Below are 22268 nucleotides of genomic sequence, written 5' to 3'. Positions count from 1 at the left end.
TATTTTAGTTTTTTACCAACGTTTAGAGTGAGATTATAGAAACCATATCTCAATCGTTTTAATAATGTTTTTGTATTATTTTCAATTAATTTCAATGATACAATTATTTTGTATATTTGATTAAGTATGTTTCTAAATTTGTATCTATCATTTTGGGAATTTTACTGTTTTACATTGTTTTTCTGGAACGTTATTCTATTGCAGCAGGTGTTAATATTATTTAATTCATTTTACTTCGTATTTTTAATTGTTGATTATAATAGTTAAACACGGACATAGCCTAAAAAGCTTTAATAATATCATAAATATGTAAATTAATGTAATTTTTAATGTACAAATAAATTAATAAAATAAATAAATACATTTTATCGACGCAAAAACTTTGGTTAGTCTGTTCTATTAAATAATAATTCATCTATCGGAGACTTTTACATGCCTATAGTAATAATAATAATTAAAACACAGTACAGTTACAAAATTCAATTCAAGCGTTTCATGACAAAAGTTAATATCTGTACCTCAGAGGCAGACAGATGCAAAAAGCCTCACTAATCTACTGATGGTTTCTTGTGATGTATATCATTAATTATTATTTTCAGTATCTCAATACATTGGTTCTTTTATTAAAAGACTTACATTTCTTCAAAATCAATAGACACGATTATAAACTGGATACGAAAATCGTAATGTCATATCAACGAATTCTATATTATCATCCGTCTGCCTCAGAGGTACAGATATGTAGGCCTAATAAATATGTTAAAATCACATTATGCTACATAAATAAATATTGAATATTAAATTAACAAAATGAATATTGAAAAAAAAACTATAACAGATTTAGGCACAAAAAATTACGTAAACAATAAGCATTTTTTAAGAGTAAGTAAGTAAAATAAAAAAAGTTATTGATTTATACAGCATTTAAATAGTGCGATAAAGTTTGTATCTTATTATAACTCTTATATGGGTGCGAATCTTGGCACCTTATCAAAGCTCAAAACACTAAACTTCTGAGCTTTGAGAGTAAGTGTTTGAGAAGAATGTTAGGTATAAGGTGGTTCGATTTTATAACTGAAATTGAATTAACATATTACAACAGAGATGAAAAACATTTAAGAAAAGGTAATTTAGAAGTCTAGGCATCTACAGGGCTTATGACCTGTCAATGGCTGGTTTAAGTGGCCACTTTACACACTGTGTAACATTAACCATTCTGCCTATATTTGAACATCTATATTCCTTCAATTCTTTCATCTGTTGATGTTTGTGAAGTTAAAGAGCTGAAACCTTTATTTATGCAGGTGAGATTCATCTAATTGAATTATTTCATCTACATACTAGGCAACGCCTGAAAATGTTATTTTTTCAATTTCTATACTTTTTCATGGACCAGGTAATTTATCAACTATTGTTACTAAAATTGAAGTCCGAGAACGGACGCCGCAGCCCCATATAACGAGCGTCTTGAGAATGAGTCGGTGACCTGGCTTATACACGTGCTTCGCATGCCTCAGGAGAACCTAAACCCAAGTTGCCTCTTTTTTAAAACTGCGGGCTCACGCCGTCCTGGAAGACCGTCAATGACGATCTTTAGACTTTATTCGGCGGAATGAGGGCGCTGGATTGACGTGGGAAGAGGCAAAAATGCTGGCTGGCGATAGGGTCTCCTGGAGACAACTGGTGATGTCCACATGCTACACTTAGGAGCGGATGTGGAAAAAAAGGAAGACTTTTATTAAGCACTGACGAATAAATATTCATATTATAGTTGAAAATTAAAGTTAAAATTAAATGTTATTTGTTTATTTACATATAATGTTTACTTTTGTGTTATTTTGTAAATGCAAAAAAGTACCTACAAAAAAAGGCACCTAAGCCGCGTATAAAACAAAACAAAAAAAAATGGGTACGCCCTTGAAAATAAGGAAGGTAGGTAACAATGGTTCTAAACAACCAAGTTTAACGCTGGTTTAAGGATTAAAGAATTGTTGCCGAAACGGACACTTAAACCACATTACTGCCCCACATAATCGCGGTTTTACCGACGGTCGAGATAACGGTTTAAGAATTTCACACATATGATCTAGAAAGGTTACTGCTTTCATGAGTTACTTAGAAAAAGTGTAAACTCCGATTTTATGGCCAGTAAATAGGACGTAAACCAAAATTAATATTAAAAAATACTGCTGTACGCTTTAAAGAAATGTACAGAGACTTGCGATTATAACCTCCTAACTAATTTCCAATTAAGTTTTAATAACCCCACGATACTAACTTTCTAAGGATGAAATCGAAAAGGATTTGGAAAAGGAATGGTCCAAGAACGCGGCCTTGTCGAGCTCCGGTGGCAACCTCGAACTAGTCCGTGACAACATAGTTATTTGCTATTCAAGTTAAAAGTTATCATTTGTTTGACCATTTATACAAGAAGATGCTTTGTATCCCACATGTCTTCATTTTCTTGTTGGTCTGTGCTAAACGCTTTTTCAAAATTTAGTAAGCACATAACTGGAAATATTTAGTTCCTGTAGAACACGCCATATGTTGTGGATATGATCCGGATACGGTTTTTCGGACAGAAAACTGACTTTGCTCTTTTTTTATATTTCTGTTAAAGCTGCTCAAATTATTTGCAAAAGAACTGCTTTTTATAACAGAATTTTGCTGTGCTTAGTCTGAAATATTTCGACACTTTCAGTCTTGTTAAAAAAAAAGATTTTTTAAGGTTATTAGATTTATATACAAATAAAATTTTGCAGAGTAGTTTGATTCAGTTTCTATGATATTGCTTATTACTGTGGATTTTTTAATAGAAAAACAATCGAAATAATTAAAATAATTTCTTGTTTTTGGGTCGTTTTATGTAATATACATATATCAATATGTCAGTGGTAAACTACAGTATGTTAAAAATTTAAATTTTCAAGAGAGTTAAATTAGTAAGATCTTTCATACTTTAAGCATCTGGTACTTTTTAATTAGAGGCCAATTTGATGTGTTTTTAATACTATCCTTTGTTTTCAAAGCGTTTAGACTTTTTTAATGCTCGAAATGGAGATACATTTGTTTACTCCTGAATACCTTTATTATACAACATCAAATGATGTACAGGGAAACAACAGTAAATCCAAAGGATTTTTTATCCGTGAAAAAAAAAAATACTCTTTTACAATTAGTAAAAAATAAGTGTCAATCAGGAAAATATAGTTTTATTTTTTATATAATAAGTTGTCAAAACGGTTTTATTTATACTGCCGTCATAAGAAAGAAGGACGCATCTAAGATTTTTTTAATTAGTTGAATAAATATTCGGAATCAGTAAAAAATGCGCATCTTCTTAAAATACATCTATTTTCCTAAAATAATCACAACACTATAATTTACACTAATAAATGAGACTAAACTGCAAAAAGTCTTCAAGACTATGAAATATAAAAGGCTCTTCTGAGTTATATGATTATTAAAGACGGATAAAAATACTTTTTTTCCTTATATTACGTTTTTAAAAACATCTGAAATTAATGTACCTACTCATTTTCAATAAAATATAAGATCCGCTGGTAATTTTGAAGTCAATTAATTATTAAGTCGGCGTTACTAGTTTGAAAAACAGTAAATAGCCAGTAACGTCTATTTTATTTAGTTGAGTAGAATCTATTGGAATATTAACACTAAAAAAGAAAGACGTTTACTTAATTACCAAATAAAAAGGGCGTTTCTAGCTAGAAATGTCTTTTCATTGAAGTATAACATATTTTCTTGTATTTTTTTTACGATGAAAATGTTATTTTTAAATATATAAAGTAAAATAAATAAAATTCAAAATAAATATTCCGTTGCCCTAACGGAGATTCATACTGTTGTATAATAATAAAATTATTTTTTGTAGTATTTTTCACACAGAAAAATTTTCAATCTCCGAGTTACAAAATATTTATTTTCTTCGTTTTTTGTTTTATGTAGACACGTGCTTCTTTCTTATGACGGCAATATATTAGTATAAGGTTTTAATTTTTATGAGTTTATTAACACACAAAATTAGTTTTGATTTTTCATGAAATAATTAAAAAGCATTCTTTTTTTCAGGAAATAACAAACTCAATGTTATGATTATTTTGGAAAAGATAAGTTAATTGGTAAAATAAATAGTACTGCAATTTATTTCTGTACAAAAAATCATTGGTTTTTTTAATACTTTTTTAAGTGCTGTTTTTTTTTACTGCCCCTCACCTCTTACGTAGTGAGGAGTTATAACACAAAAAAAACTATTCAATTTAACAAAAGTATGTTAATATTATTTACTTCACAATATAGGATGAAAAATTTGGTTTCGAAATAGTAATAAATCAAATTCATCATATTTGGAAGTACTGTAGTTTAATTTTCGTATACATATAGAGTGTTTTTTAAACTCTGTCATATCCGAAACCACGATAGTCAAAATACCTATTAGCATATTTTAACAAATATATAGAACGAAGAAATGTTTTTTTTTTTTAATATAAAAAAAACAAATGATTGCTAACTTCTGCAGGGGAGAAGTGAGGGGAGCTCGGTTGTCAGTGTTTTAGACTTTCTCCTCCCCCCTCGTTTCACCACTGCAAAAGTAAGCAACAATTTCCCTGTTTTGATTTTTTATTTTTTTAAATTTTATTCGTTCCAAAAAATTATTTTAATGTGCCAATATGTCTTCTTGGTCATACTGATCATCGTGGTTTCGGATGTGACAGGGTGTAATGAACACTCTGTATATAAATACTATATAACAGTCTCACCTATTCCAAAATGTCAAAAAAGTCTTCAAAAATATGAAATTTATACCCTCCAATATGTGTTTTTCAGGATAATATGCGCTATGAAATTATTCCGATTAAATTTATTTTATTTAAAATTATGTAGGTTATGATAATTAAATAACACGCAATTACGGTATCTTACATGAGATTGAATTTTTACTGAATTTCGAAAGTTAAAATGTTTTACTTAGTTCGGAGGCTGTTGGCGTGGAAAAGAGAACGATCACTCCTGTTTTCTTCTTTTGCAAGGTTTTTTCAGCACTCTTTGTTAGCCTGTTTTGTTTAGTGAGGGATGTTAATAAGACACATTCGGTTATCAGACAAGCGTTCATGCAAAAATATATATGTTCGATTGATATTATTTTTTTTCGTGTCTTTGTTTCAGACTGCAATAGTTGGATCTAGAGTGACTCTCCCTTGCAGAGTGATAAACAAATCTGGTGTCTTGCAATGGACCAAAGATGACTTTGGATTGGGACACCATAGAAATCTCAGTGGTTATGATAGATACTCAATGGTGGGCAGCGACGAAGAAGGTAAAACTTTTATCCTTGGTTTTATTAAGTATTTCATTTATTTATTTTATTTTATTTTGGAAACCAACAGTTCTACATACATACTTATAGTAAACAAACATATACAGTGGATAAATTCGGAACCAATAACAGATTTCCACAAAGCGTACAAAGTATGTTAAAAAAATTTAATACATATTATATGAACATATATAAGTGTATTCACATAAAAACGTTATTTTCATGTATATGTTTTTTAATAATCAAAGATTTTTTTTTAAATTGCAGTAAGTTATTGTAAATGGGGCGAGATTAGGACATGCATGAAGAAAGGATACGGAGGGGAAGGGAGATGTACATATTTAATATCATAATGTCGACTAACTTACATAATGCATTTTTAGTGTAAATTTTAAATCTGACAGACTTGTGTTTGAGTAGTCTATGTCTTTAAATTTTGTATTGTACACAGGAAAAGTCCTGCGAAAAAAAGCATTTTTAACATACGATGTTTTACTTATTAGTACATAAAACAGGTGGTACCGTCTACAAATCCTGGCTGGAACATTTGAACTAAGTAATTCTGCATAGTCAACTATTCCATGGTTTGCCTACCATGAAAGAGGTTTGATTTCCGACATGCTTGACATGAAATATTTATTTAAAGGGGTGTTTTTACACTCCCTGGAGTCCCTGGACTAGTACCTGAAGCGTATGACTGATCAATAATCAGTTATCAGTAATCATACACTTTTGTAACACCTTCGTGTTACAAAAATGATCAAAATACGATGCGATGGAACAAAGAAAATAGCCTAAGAAAAGAAAGAAGCATGGTTGAATCTGGCAAAAAGGTTGGTTGTAGGTGTGCTGAATTAAAAAGTGTATATGATGAATGTAAGAAGAGAGTAAAACAAGGTGTGTGTGAACAAAATAAATTGTTGCAAGAAAGAGGGGGAACCAAAATGACCAAAAACTTCTAAGAAAATATAAAAAAAGAACATAATACTTGTACTCGTATAGGAGCATTAATTTAATTTCATTTCATTTATGCAAAAATTTATTCAACGATAATTTTTTTTTTCTTATAATATTTTTTTGTTTTGTACTTAAATTAATTTTTTTGGGGATTTTTTTCTCTTAATTAAAAAAATTATGTATTTTACATATTTTGTAAGTTATTTCTCAATTGTTGTAAAAAAATAAAATATTTTTTTATTTTTTATGACAGAATTGGCTCGGCACTATTTTAGCTATTTTACTGGAATAATTTTTTAAATTAATTAATTCATTTATTTATTCATTCAAAATTACACTCACATGTTAATGAATTTATGAGAGGTTTTAACTTTTATTTTATTAATTTAGTTTTGTGGTGTGATGTATAGTATGTGGAATGACGTTTGTGAAATATAGTGTGTATATTATGTGTGTCTTGAGAGTAGATTGAGTTGAAATAAAAAAGGGTAAAATGTCCTGACGAAGAGATGGTTACGTCTCAAAATAGGTAGACAAAGAAAATTTGTAAAATGGTTACATAAAAATACGACTTCATACTCACACACATATTGCATTTTGATTTTTTACTGGCAGTATCATTATTTTTAATTAAAACCGATTTTCCGCAAATTTTAAGGTGGATTTTCAAAAACAAATTAAATGCTTTTCCGGTTAAGTTCTCTCTGATCGGAAAGGCGTTTTTAACTTAACTAAATTTGTCTAAATAAATATTAAGACGGGCAGAAAACAGTTGGGAGTAATCTGGTTAAGTTTGCCAATGGGACAATGAAAAATTCAATGCTCAACGCTAAAGAGCCGTGGTCGCTACACATTTTAAGGGTCGCCGTAATTAAATTTCTTAATTGCGGCACGAAATAATTAAATCGCTGATAAATGGATTACTTCTGCAGTTCCCAAAGTTTTTCGCCGTAAGGATTTTAAAAAAATCGATCGAAAAAAAATGCGAACGACCTTACGAACGAATTTAGGCCCGCTATCGCAAAATAAATGAAAAATTAAAAATAGCGTACACTCCAGCTCACTGCCAATAACCGACTGATTAAACGAAATTTCTTCGTTTGTTTTTGTCTTTTTCACACAAATACCGGCCACAAAACAGCGTCTCTGTCTTCCTTGTTATAAGTTCTATTCTCGTGCTCTTTCTTATACAGTTGAACAAATTTATTGTGACAGGGGCATCACTTTTATCCAGATTATTATTCAAATAGCTAGGAAAAATATATTTTTAATAAAACCCAGCATATTTAAACAAATTTTACTTTCCAAATCAGATGTTAAAATGTCCATTTGAAGATTACAAAAAATACAACTTCATCATTTAAATAAGTAATGGAGATATATCAAGTCTTGTATCCGATGTCCGAAGTCTTGTATCCGAGTTTTAGTCCCGACACTTATGTATGGAAGTGAAACATGGAACTGGCAGAGGAAGGATGAAAGCCGAGTGAACGCGGTTGAAATGCGATTTCTTAGACGAATGTGTGGGCAATCAATGTATGACAGGGTTACGAATGATGTAATCAGGCAAGAGTGTAAATCTGAGACAAGTATAATTGTTAAGATTAAGAAAGGGTCTCTGAGATGGTTTGGTCACGTAGAACGAACGGACGACGAGAGAATGGTAAAACAAGTATATATGGCAAAAATGAACGGCAACGTTAGACGAGGACGACCAAGGAAGACGTGGCATGATCAGATAAACCAAAATCTTAAGTCTGGTCATGTCAAAAGCAGACAGAACCGAAGGGCATGTATGACAAGATGTATGAATGTGGAAGAGGCTAGGAGTGTATGCCAGGATAGACGTGTGTGGCGGTCCATTCTCTCTGCCTACCCCTACGGGGAAATGGCGTGATGGTAGTAGTAGTAGTAGTAGTATCCGATGTAGACACGTGTTACATCATAAAAGTTAAATTTCATTTGAAAAAAACACAAGAATTACACGTTTTTAGAATAATGCTATCTCAAAGAAGATGAAGGTATATAGTATTTCTTGGTGGTTGTGCAAGTGATAGGTGAGATCGAGTGATTTGTGGCTAGATGGACCGTCAGCGGATAAAGCTGCGCCTATCCTACCCATCCTGTGATCTTCCAACTTACAGTGTTTGTTTATTCCCCTCGTCTCTGTGGCCATGGGTAGCTACGGTTGCTATGAGAACAATTTTCCATATCCATAGAAACCAACATCAACAATCACAACAACAACAACATTTTTCTTCTTGATAATGTTTGTCAACAGCCGCATGTTCATAATTGTATCTGCCCGCAACTGCTCGTCCTATACGTATCTGCCCGCATCTAAACACCTTTACGTATTCTGACCGCCGCGCCGCCACATTCTTTTTTATGTTTCCCAAATAACTATAGTGAAAGTGCCGTGAAAAAAGGGAAAAACTACCCAGAAGCCAGTGTTTGGAGATAGTATTCGGATTCCTGTCTCTGATTCTCTTTCCTGTCTTTCTAAAGGTAGGATTTTTGTCTGCTGTAGTTTGTTTAGCCACAAACCGTTCTTTTCCATATCTGCCATCATCGCGCAAACGCATCTTTTATTTCCCCGCAAAAATTTTCACAGATCAACGATTCAGTCAAATAATACTCACTCAAAATTATAACCGCCACTCCACTTGGAATACATCGTAAGTCAGTTAATGGTCATTTATATTGTATAATAGTTCACATTTGTTTGAATGAAAGAAATTGAAATGAAAAATTACGCATACCTTAAAAACAAATTGTAAAAAAAGAAATATTAGACCTAGGTTGTATTCAAATTAAGGCCACGATAAGTTATTTGGATACAATATTTCATCATCATCATCATTCCCTTTCCACACCTAATAGTTCAAAGGGCACTAGATTGGTACACCAATCGCAGCATATCTCGATCAATTTGTAACATGAAGGTAAGGTGATCAGTCTTACGCTTCAGGTACCAGTTTAGGGACTATTAAATATTCTAGAGTGATAACATCCTTTTAAATAAATATTTCATATCAACCATGTCGGGAATCGAACCCGAGACCTCTTGCATGGTAGGCATTCGCGCTGACCATTACGCCATCGGGCCGACATCAGGATACAATAATTAATAAATGAAAACTAAAATAGCTACCCTGAGTGGATTTTTCATCGCCACGGATTCGTTGTTTAAGAATCTTTGGAAAAGTGAAATATTTACCAACTCATTTATTTTGCCTTAGAGTACTTCACAATTATCTCGTCTCCGATGGGTTTAGGACATTTTAGATTCCCTGTATACGTACTATTATACTATATCCCGAATACATAAGTATCTTTAAGTCCACAGCCATTTCATTTGTATTAGAACCCAAATCTAAAGAGGGGTTAGCAATACGCTGATTAACGTACCCATAATAATGGATCGTCTTAAGGTAGATTGATTATTTGATATAGGCTCATCGTAAAACGCGATTTTAACAGTTCAAGAGGAGCCTTGGTACAAATTTTAAAGCCTTCAAATACAGATACTTTCCAGATACACAAATTCCTTTCCCTGTTTCAGAATATCCCCCCCTTTGCAGTGATCTCACATTTAGTAATATTTTATGTTCTTTCGAAAACCATCGCATTTGATTTGTCGACATTTAAGAATAAAAGATAAAACTTAAAAAAAAAAAATCAGTTATAAAGATAGGAATGAGACGTTTTTTTTTGTATCACTAGACAGTTTACACATGAAACGAGTAATTTATTCATTAATTTACACGGCACGCAGTGCCTTTTACATTAAAAAGATACACATTAAAAATAATACAAACACTTCAATATAATGTGAAAAACTTCAAAATTTAATTGAGAAGTATTATGGTACATAAATACAATAATTTATTAAACAGCAGTATTGTATAAAGAAAATATTAAGATATAAAAAAATTATAAAACAATTTTTGCAGATAAAATTTTAAAAGGAAAAGAATTTATATATTTTTTTATTTTAGAGGTACAAAATATAAGTATATTAAATATAATAAAATTCTTTTGTCTCAAAAAAAATATCAAAAAATATTAATAATAATAATAATAATATATCTTTTTTAATAAGTATACACGTAATATACGAGTAATATTAATTAGTACGATAAAATTTTGTCAAACCTTTAACCAAAGTTTTATAAAATTTTAGCATTATAATGTTAATCAAGCTTGCCGTCAATGTATTATTAATTATTTTGATAAAACTATTAATAAACTTTTATCGGATTAATTTAACTTCATTTTAGGTAAGCACTTTTACCTAAGTGGGCATATTCAGGGTATGTATTTTAAATTATAATTTATCTTAAATTTTATCTACAAAGTAAAATTAAGTTTTCTTTATGAAAAATATAAAACTCGTATTCTATTAAATGATTGGCAAATTTTGAATTATCTTTATTATTAGACCATGATTGTATGTGCTCTTTTATGCGTGTTTTAAAAGCTCTACCCATTTGGCCTACGTAGAATGTATTTTTACAGTCGTTATAATTAAGAAGGTAAGTTCCTGAGTTGGAAAACATATCTTTTTTGTCTTTAGTATTAACCAAGAATGTGTCGCGAAAGCGATGAAACCGGTCACTGGATTTTCTAAATTTGTGGATGGAAGTATCACTCGTCTTTTATTTATATAATAAATTACAATGAAGTTCCATCAAGAATTTTCACTTACAAACTTAAATTACTATAATACATTTAAAATACATAAAAAAATAACAATACTTCAATTTAAAGGATACATAAATAGGGAAGAAAAATAGAGCTTAAAAGCAATATAATATATGGAAATTGTGTAAGAAATGAAGAGCAATAATAATGAATATTCCAAAACAATAGTTTTTATATAGTACAAAATTAAAACATAACTTACTTACCAATTAAAATACAAAAAACAAAAAACAAAAAAAATAGTAATTTTTTTTTTTTAAGCCAATCAACAGGCTTAAATTAGCCCTTGCAGGTTGGCATAAATGAATAATACTTAATCTTCACTTAATTTAAACAGTCTTACAATCAATTTAAATTTACAAAAGGTATAAATATGGCATAATCTTGGTGGACATGGCAAGTGTGTCATCGCGAGCCAGGAGAGACAAAACCGCTAGCTTCTTGAACGCCTGCCCTTGCTGTAGGAACACATCGACAGCACCGCTTAATGAGATTTCGTTCACTGTTCTCAAGATCCTCGGCAGAGGGGAAAATAATACGATGTTAGTTTTATAATTTCCCATAGCAAAGACAGAATTATTACGCAAGTTACGGCGAGGTACATTAAGGTTTACCTAGTAAATCTTTTAAGAAAAGAAAGGAGAAAAAAAAGAATTTTAGCAAAATGTGATAAATAAAATAAATCCTTTTATATTATGTCCTTATGATGGTCTTATCATTTGCAGCCATCGCTTGAACAGGGATGAATGAATCCACCCTGTAGTAGCTTGGAGAAGCGTGTTGTTGGAGATTTTCATGCGTTCTCATAGGCTCCAGACTCTTTGACAAAGTAGAGCAGCGAAAAAGTTTACAATTAGTTAGCAATAAAATAAAAAATATATAATTATGTTTTAAACTTTTTTACCAGTTTTAAGGTTTTTCGAAGATAAGGTACCGAAGTTTTTTTTTTTGGAGACAGACAGCATATAATTACAAAACCTGCATGCGTGAAAGCGTTCGTCGTTTAAATGAAACAAAGTTAAACTTAATCCAGGAATTTTGTCGATATTTTTTTGAGTTTTATAACAAAATATTTACAGCCTAAATCAGTATTATAAATTAAAAAATACCATTTTTCACCAGCGTTTCAGAAACCAATGACTTGATGTGATAAGTAATCCAAAACCATCACATTTCTATTAAATCGAATATGTTTACGATTACGCAAATTGCTTCCGACAGATTCAATTTACATGAGTAATGATTTGACCCAGTAAAATTATTTCAGAAAAAGAAAACTCATATATTTTGTCATCCATTTTTGAAAATCGATAGGAAAACGCCACTCAAACACCCTTTTTGCTTTTCCATTCATAAAAGTTTTGGAATATAATTTGCAGATATAATTTATTCTCCTTTTTGTCTTACAATACATTTTATTACCGCGAAACGAAATGGATCCGTTCTTATTTTAAAAACACTTTTTTGGAATACGAAAGAACTTTTCCATTTCTGTCACTTCGGGAGAATTTATTGGACTTGGGTCACTTATAAGCGAAACATTCTTAAGATAAAATCTTGAAAAGTTATGTAATTAGCGTTTGGTTTGAATATTTTGACATAATTAAGTAGAAATTATATGATGTGGAGATAAAACAAGTCTGAAATATGGAAACTGAAATTCATCGTTATTTTTTATTTCATTTTTGGATCGTGTAATATTATTACAGGCTTATATTTAACCTGAAATATTGAAATTATTTGCCCTAATTTGGACGTCTCACGTTATGAGAAAGCTGGTAATTAATAACTTGAAGAAATGGTATTTATCTGAGGTAAAATCCTTAAAAACCAGCATTTACAATTCGTTTTCGTCATTCACGCTATTAAAAAAAATGATTATTTTTTTATAAATAAATTACATAAATGGTATTAAAAATTCTATACATATGTAATTTTACACATCTAATAAATGTTATCACTGTAACTCTCCAAAAAAGAGACTAACATTAGTGCTTGGAGAGCGACTTACACTGTTGTAGTTGTTTATTGTTATAAGAGTTTATATAATTTTAAATACGAGTACATGAGAAAAAAATTAAAACATAGGATATAAAACAATAAAACATTCATACTAATTAAAATTTAATAAGAGTTTATATAATTTTAAATACGAGTACATGAGAAAAAAATTTAAACATAGGATATAAAACAATAAAACATTCATACTAATTAAAATTTAATAATAGTTTATATAATTTTAAATACGAGTACATGAGAAAAAAATAAAACATAGAATATAAAACAATAAAACATTCATACTAATTAAAATTTAATAAGAGTTTATATAATTTTAAATACGAGTACATGAGATAAAAATTAAAACATAGGATATAAAACAATAAAACATTCATACTAATTAAAATTTAATGTAGTTTTTACACGTGTTCAAAAAATTTCTTTAGATTTACTTTATATTTATTTATTGATATATTACATTTAATAGTTTTTTGTGCATTAGGAAGATTATTATAATTTTTTACACCTTTAAAAACAAAACTATTTTGACCATGGCTTATGTGTAATTTAAGAATTCTAAAATTATGTTGGTATCTGAGTGACTTATTTATCTCAAATTCTTTTATTTTTTCTTTTTTATATATTTGTATGAAATAATTTATTTTATAAATAGTGTCTACTGTCTTAGCTTATTTTTGTAGAATAGCCCTAGTTTTTAAATGTCAAATAATCTATTCTTGTAATTATACGACCTTCATTGTAGAACTGATGAATTCATTGTAGACTAGAATAGAAGTGCTGAACTGTGATTTTAATACTTGACAAAAAATGTACCCAAAATTGCATTGGGAAACATATGAGACGATGACATAACAGTAAACAAAATTGCTGACATGCAAAAATAAAATATCAGACGGTTACAACATTTCCTCATTGAAAAAGTAAAGACAAATGCAGAACAGTCAAAAATACAATACAATGAACTGAAACACTACTACGACTTTACTGGCAATTTGAACAATTATACTGGAAACAAATTTAAAAGCACAGGGTGCATTTACCATACTTTACTTGTTTTTTTGTTGTTGCAAATAAATAAAAAATAACTACCATGCATGTAAGTCTGACTCACTGGCGGCTCCTGGCCGAAAACATTCGCAGTGCATTTTTTTACATGTTGTCAACTTGTATATTATTCAGTTCAATAATATTATAATACTATAATAGGTCTGACGTGATAAACGACCAGTAGTCATACTGCCATACAGCCCGCGCATCGGAACTAGAAACGCTAAATACGCCCAACATAATACGCACGTTATAAATAACTAAATTCGTACTAATATCATGTCATTACGCATGTTCAAAGTGACATTTTAAACGAACTTCAAATCTGCGCATGCGTCGGCAATGCCCGGAATATGTATATTATATTCTCCCTCTAACGCACAATTCATCGGTATGAAGCATTGTCTGTCTCGCTCAAATGACGATTTTAGGAGATATAATATAGTTCTTACAAATTCAGGGTAAAAGATTGTGCAAAACAGAATATGCACTGGGACGATTGCGCATGCGTAGACAAGATGAGAAAATCATCCGCTAGAGTCGATTTCGCTAGATCTTTTGGCGCTAGTATCGAATATTACGATGTTTACGATTATAATATTGCAACGAATCCCTGTTTCTTTCTACCTACTTATAACATATTTTTACTATCAATAAAATTACTAATTTATTTACACACATTTTTACTTGGCAGTGCACTGCACTTATGCACATACTAAGGAACCGCCTCTGGTCTGAGTACAATCCCATGACAAGTTTGCTGATAATGTTAAATGAGAAGGTGCTGAATAAATTTCAGTTTGTTATGAGGAGTTTCTAAGTATCAAAAGCTCATAATTTGTTGATGATAGAAAATTCGTATGTTTATGCATTTATTTAACACTTCATATACATATACAATATATAAACGTATTTACGTATATGTGTATATCAATCACTGTCATACGTATTATTAAATAACTTTTCTATTTTCCATTTTTCGACATGTATAAATTTTTATTATTTATATTTTTCTATTATTATTTTGTATATTATGGTTTTGATTATTTTGCATATTGTTTTAATTACTTGTATATTGTTTTATTATGTAAATAAATATTTTTGATTTATATATCGAAGAGTCCCAACTAAACACGGAATTTTCTTACAAGTCGGGACATAAAAAACAAATAATTGTGTATATGTAAATTTTAGTTATTTTGTGCATTAAAAAAATAAATAAATAAAATATACATATAAAGGCGGGCATATTGCCTTAAGGCAATTTTTTCAAAAAATTACAAATAAGGTGACATATTGAATCTTACAATTTAATACCAAAATTAATAACAAAGATTAACAAAATAAAAATATATTTAAAAAATAACCCTATACTATGAAGAGAGGAGAGGGGATTGGAAGGAAAAAAGAAGGATAAAGGAACAATGTTGTGTATGTATTATCCACATTTTCTTATTCTTAAGAATTGGCCACTTAAACCAGCCTATGACAGGTCATAAGCCCTGTAAATGCCTAGACTTCCATATTCCCTTCTCAAAAATTTTTTACCTCTCTGTTGAAATAAATTTAAATATGAACAACTCCCTAGGGAGTTATATATTATAGTTACATATTTATTCATTTCTTCCATTTGTTGTTTTTAGTGAAGTTAAAGAGCTGAAACTTTTATTGTTGTGAAGAGATCTATCTGACTGAATAATTTCGCATACTAGGCAACGCCTGAAAACAATTTTCTAATTTTTAAACTTCCTCTTGAACCAGTTGGAAACCAGCCAATGACAGGTCATACGCCCTGCATATGCCTTGACTTCCATATTCCCTTTTCTAAGGTATTCTCCATCCCTTTTGTAATTTGTTAATCTTAATGACTCCCGAGGGGGTGAAATCCAGTCTTTTGTCTACAAACATTTGGACAAACTCAAATATTGTAATATATGGAAATCGTTTAAAATTTTAAATTAAAGTGAAAAAAGGAATTTAAAAGTGTGTAGTTAGTATTCACAAATGGAAATAATATTCAAAATGAAGAAATATTTTTTTTACGTATAATGTATTTTTGTGGACGTCAGGTATTGGTTTCATTGTATATTTTTTCATAAGTGCGAAGATTTGCACGGTCACTAATAGCAATATGTTCATTTTTTAGGTGATACCGTGTCTGTTGGATTTGTTCCGACGTTTTGGCTACCATTGCAGGAGCCAACTTCAGGGTAAACTGTGTGTTTTGTAGAAAAGAATATGTGTTTATATACTAGTAATTTGTACCGCATCGCAGATGACAGTAAGGACATTTCTATTAGTTTTTGTAGTATGTAGTTCTGGGAACCATGTTGAGTTTAATTTCAGCCCGTCGTCTTTGTTTATGTTATTAAAGTGTCTGTGTATTTCAATTGCCTCTTTTATTATTCGTGCACTGTTATTACTGGGTTTATGTCAAATATTTGGTTCGAAGGCAAACACAAGTCCGGTGTCTATGAAGTGTTCCGCTTTTGCGGATTTGTCAGGATGCTCAAGTTTACACATTTTTTATTTTTTTAAATTTAAATCTTAAAGTAGGGCACACATATCATACATATTGTTATGTGTGTTCTAATTATAACATTGCAAATATATTTAATTTATAAATTGTTTATCACATATTTCTTGACCATTATTTTAAATTTTGATATGTTTTTTTCTTCATAAATATTTTTTTCCATTTCGTAATACTTTTTAATTGCTTTAAATAAAATTGAATTTTGTGACTTTGCCTTTTTCCTAAATGGAAGTCTAATTTTGTTCTTTCCTCTAGTATTGTGATCGTGTTCATGCTAGTTCCGATCAATTTTTTTCCAAAATTCTGTTTTTTTATTAGAGTTTATAATTTTATGAACAAATATCATTGTATTGTAAAATATTCTTTGTTTATATGTTAATAATTTCATTTCATTTACCATTGACTTTACCCTCGTATATCTGTTTTTTTTCAAAATGATTCTAAAGGCTTTATTTTGTTATACAGTTAGTTTATCTATGTTTTCTTTGTTTGATAAAAATAAAATGCTACTACAGTAGTTAACGTGTGGTTCAATAATTGCTTTGTAAATAGTTTTGCAGGAGTTCTTATCTTCTTCTTTTTGTATTCCTCAATCCTTTTCTATGATGTACGCCCAGTTCCTATGTACATTTTAACACATCTACTAGTACACAATTACTAGTATTTACAAAACACACAGTTTACCTTAAATATGGCTCCTAAATGGTAGCCGAAACATCGGAACAAATCCAACACACACGGTATCATCCAAAAAAGTAACATATTGCTTTTTTCTTTTCGTTTGTACGTGTATGGTCGCTGCATTACTGTTTATTTCCAAAATAAATCAAATAAAAAAAACATAAAATAAATTGATTGCTTTTTACTCATTACATTTTCAAATGTTTTTTTTTCTAGGTGACTATTCCCTGGACATCTATCCTGTTCTTCTGGAGGACGATGCAAGGTACCAATGTCAAGTTGGAGTTGGCCCACAAGGTAATTGTTATCACTTTTTTATTTTTTTTATTATTTTTAAATAGTCTTTTTGAAGTATTCTTGGTATTTAATTTTAAAACATTAGAATGAGAAAAGTCCCGAAACCGCATAAGCGCATTAAATTGAATCCAACTAAACTACTTTCAATTGAGTAGTTCAACGTTTTAGCCATAAGTTACTATATAAACGTCGTTCAATACGCAACTGCCGATTTAAATTCAACTATGCCGTGTTGTGTCGTCTGCAAGTGTCAAAATACTGCTTGGATTAAAGAGGAATACGATATGATCACATTTCATGTGTGAGAAGCGAATTCACAAGAAATATTATTTAAGAAATCGATTATTTTACCATTTGTCAGATTGTTCAATAAAAGTATGAGAAAAATTTGTTAGTATTGCCACGGTAGTCGAATGTTTTACCCGGGTTTCTATTAATAAGACGTAGTGTAATGTTAAACGGTATTAATTTACTTAAATACCAAATATTTATTTAAAAAAATATATATTTACGTTTGCCAAGTGAATGTACCTTTTATTTTTAAAGTCCAGTCAGTAAAATATTTTTTGTTGCAAAATATAACATAACACAAGGCAAATTATCTTATATTTGAGTATATTGTTCGCGGTCTGGCAACATTACGGGGCCACTTCACGCATGCGCGCAGATGGGATGTCAGGTAGAGGGTGGACTTTTAGACACAGTACGATGTATACAAACTTGGTTCTACGCGCCTTCTGGTATATTAAAAGTCTATGATTAAAACATATTATCAAAAATACAATAAAGACTATTACTAACCCTTAGCTTTTGAATACTACCATAGAAGCGGCATGGACATATGGTCTGACGAATAATTTGAGTGCCACCGCTATGGCGACATGAATATAAAATCATATTTCTTAATTACTACCACCGTCGCGCCATTTCTCTGTACGGATAGGTAGAGAGGATGGACCCCACACACGTCTATCCTGACATACATTCTTAGCTTCTTTCACATTCATTTATCTTGGCATACATGCATTTTGGTTTTGTTTGCTTTTAACGTGACATTTTGATTTGTCTAATCATGCCACGTCTTTCTTTGTCGTTCACGTCTTATGCAACCATTCGTTGTCGCCATTAAGATAAATATATATTTTATATCATTTTTTTATTTATTTATTTATTGGCATACATAGGTTTATCGTACATTATTTAAGACAATAAGTCCTCTCCATGAGACTTAAAGTCCTGTATTGAGATGGGACGAGCAATTATGACACATGAGTATATCACCACGAATATAGGATTAGAAACATAAAAAAAAGATTTTTTTTCATATTAAAAAAACATATATATGGCATATCAATATGGTAAACAGTAAACTCAAGCATTTAGAAAATCATCAATGAGTTTCCTACTCAAATCCCTTCCACTAAGGAAAATCCATTCCTAAACTCCTTTCTTGAAAATATTTTTTGTCCTTGAGAGCTTAATACGTTCTTTCAAAATATTGAACACTCTCGGTGCGATACATGAGAGATGTCTCTGAGCAAAAGCCGTACTGGTTTTGGGTATTACATAATTCATGCTCTGGGAAAACCTCGTACGGACATTCTGCTGAGACCTCTCCTTATTGTTTGGCCAGAAGTGTGTAAGTGCTTTTTTTAGGTACAGTTGTCTCATATCTAGCACCTTCATGTATTGGAACAGCTGTTCTGAAGGGTACGTTGGAGGGCGCCGAAACATTATTCTCAATAATAATTTCTGTGAAATTATGAGCGGCTTGAAAATGGATGCCGCACAACCGTCATCCATTTGATCTACATGACCAAACCATCTTACTGACCCTTTTTTAATTTTGTCAATTATGCCTATCTCAGATTGGCACTGTCGCCTGATATCATCATTCGTAACCCTACCATATATTGATTTTCCACATATTTGTCTAAGCACCGCATTTCAGCCGCATCCACTCTGATTTCATCCTTTCTCTGCTAGTTCCATGTAACTCTTCCATTCATAAATATATGGACTTAAACTCTGTTGTGCACTGCCAGTTTAGCTTCGATTGACACATTTTTGTTACCAATTACTGTGTTTATTTTGTTTCTCACATTCACTTTCGACATATTTTCTTACCCTTCCATCTTTATGAGTTTTTACAATTTTTTAATGAATACAATATTCTTCTTTTTCCAAGTCGGTCCCTCAGTGCTGAGAATCGTGATCACCGTGAACACTTCTAATTAGTCTGTTCCACTCCACTCTAGTCCAGCCCGACGTACTGACTCATCAAATTTTAGCCCCGTAGCAACCTTTATTTGGTCAGTCCATCTATATGAGATCCTACCCCGGCTTCTCCTACCTTCAACTCGGCCAGACATTGTTGCCTTTTCTAGATTGTCTGGCTCACGTCTAGCAATATGCTCAAAAAAATACAGTATCCTTCTCAAACACACCACTGATAGACGAGTTGTAATATGGATCTCTTCCAGTATCGATGCATTCGTCCTTCTGGCTGTCCAAGGCACTCGCATCAGCCTTCTCCAACACCACATCTCGAATGCATCGATCCTCTTCCTCTCGTAGGCACGCATTGTCCACGTTCTAGCCCCATATAGGAAAACGGAGAATACCAGGGCTTCCATCAACCGCTTTTTTGTGTTTATTGATATACCTCGATCTCCTCAAATTTTCTCCAAACAATATCAAATAGTGCCAAATATCGTAATTTGGAAGTGTTTTTAGTAGCGAAAATTAATAGTAGTGTCAAGCATGAGGTTGAAACGTCGCAATTTAAAAAACCCATAATTATTCCCGATCGATAAATTTTAGTTGATGTTCCATTGAAATCACCAAAACGATAAATAATCACGGTGAGAAACTTTCATTGCGTCGGTTATAACCGACAAGTGCGGCCATTGTGATTAAGCAACTGATCCCTATGTATGGACTATAAGTCACGCTCGTAGAAATTTTATTTATTTGTAAAAATAAAATTAATATTTTAGTTTTATCATTTTGATATTTCAAAAGTAGTATAAATTTTGTACATCTGTCTTTATTTTGTTGTTTTATTTATTTTATTATTTTGATTATAATTTTTTTTTATTTATTTTATTATTTTATCTAAATATTTCGTTTGGAAATTTGTTTTCTTTCCACATTTTAATAGGAGAAAAAAATTCCGATCCGGTTGGAAGGTTTTTGGTATACAGTGTCAAGCAAGCGCTGATCTTTACAAAATATGTCTTGTACTTTGTGATACGTACATAAAAAATAATTCTACCTGATCAAAAATCAACTTGAAATTCTCTACCGTTTCAATTTCAGCAGGTCGTATAAGGAAATTTCAAATATCGCATTTACTAATGTTTCTTAAATGTTTTGTGAGTTTGATTTATCTTAACAACTGCTATCGAGATCAAATAGGAGAGCAGATCCGACCCTAATTCAAGAAAAATAGTCCCTTTAATCAAAAGAAAACAACCAAAATGCTAGATGAACAAAGGAAATTAATTGCGGCCAACTCTCTTTAAAACAGATCGTGTTTTTAGGTTAAGCTTAGAAATACAAGAGACTTAAATGTTCTTGTAAAATTTATACTTAATATTAAATAATAATAATTATTTTTATTTAATTTACAACATGTTGTTAAATTTTAGACAAATATTGGATTTGATTCTTAAGAGATTTAATTGAAATATAGGGGCAAGTAGCGTACTTTGTTGTTAGTCGGACAGTATTTTTTTCGTGGTTGTTTTTTCTTCTCGTATGTTGAAAAAGATAAAGATTTTTTTTTTTGGTTAAAGATTGGTAATTGATTAGTGTATTGCTCACTATTTTTTATAATACCAAGAATGGCACCCGTTTTAGTTTATAGGTATATCTAAAAAAAAACAAAAAGGGGGAACATTTTTGTCCACAGGTACTCTACAGAATCTGTCCATAGCAGGGGCGAACCGTGTATAGAAGTAATTCTGCGCAGTTTACTATTATATTTGACTATCCATAACAATGTTGTACGGTTATTTTATTTACAGAAAAACAAACAAAAAATTTGTGTTTCTTATAAATCATTGCTACCTTTTGTGTTTTTCTTCAAATATAAATTAAGCGCACCCAGCGCCAGCAATGAGCTAAGGAACTAGATGAATACTCCAGCTTATTTCTCCATACAAATAAGTCTACCATATTTTAAACATCTTAAACCCAGTGGCGGGATTTTTTTCCTAGAGTAAACTTGCAGATTTCATAAATTCTTTGAAGATTCTCGATTTGGAAAACAGTATTTTTACCATTATTTCTTAAGGACTATTTTTCTTTGAGATGATACTTTTGACATATGACTCGAAATACATGTGACGCTCAACGCGGTCGTTTTTGGCATTATTCATTTCTAGAGCAAATCGTCCAGTTAACATTTCAATTGTAATAAATATATCCAATACTGACAGAATTCATTATGCTATTTTAGATAAACTTTTACATAAGTTATGTGTTTAATGAATGGATAATAGATCTACGAAATATAATATATTACAAAATTACTTCGTTTAAGTTGATGACATAGATTAAAGTTGTTGTATCACTCAAAATCACAGAAAAAATATCAATTTAAAGTATACAACGGACCCGACAGACGTTGTCCTGCCCAAACGTTGGCTTGCCTGCCTTATAAAAAGACTTTTCATTGATAAG

General features: G+C 30.8%; 1 protein-coding gene across 1 annotated transcript in view; it reads left to right on the top strand.

Annotated features, from left to right (window-relative positions):
* Positions 1-22268, top strand: part of LOC148279784 (irregular chiasm C-roughest protein-like) — a 59155-nt gene that overhangs the window by 7361 nt on the left and 29526 nt on the right. Inside the window, exons 2-3 of the mRNA XM_088229413.1 lie at positions 5185-5335; positions 17499-17579. Of these exons, the coding sequence (XP_088085539.1) occupies positions 5185-5335; positions 17499-17579 (232 nt within the window). The remainder of the gene's footprint in view (positions 1-5184; positions 5336-17498; positions 17580-22268) is intronic.

Source organism: Micrasema longulum, unplaced genomic scaffold, assembly GCF_059751315.1.
Source record: "Micrasema longulum isolate JH-2025_06_02 unplaced genomic scaffold, ASM5975131v1 h1tg000666l, whole genome shotgun sequence".
Classification (NCBI taxonomy): domain Eukaryota; kingdom Metazoa; phylum Arthropoda; class Insecta; order Trichoptera; family Brachycentridae; genus Micrasema; species Micrasema longulum.
This window is presented reverse-complemented; position numbering and strand designations above follow the sequence as displayed.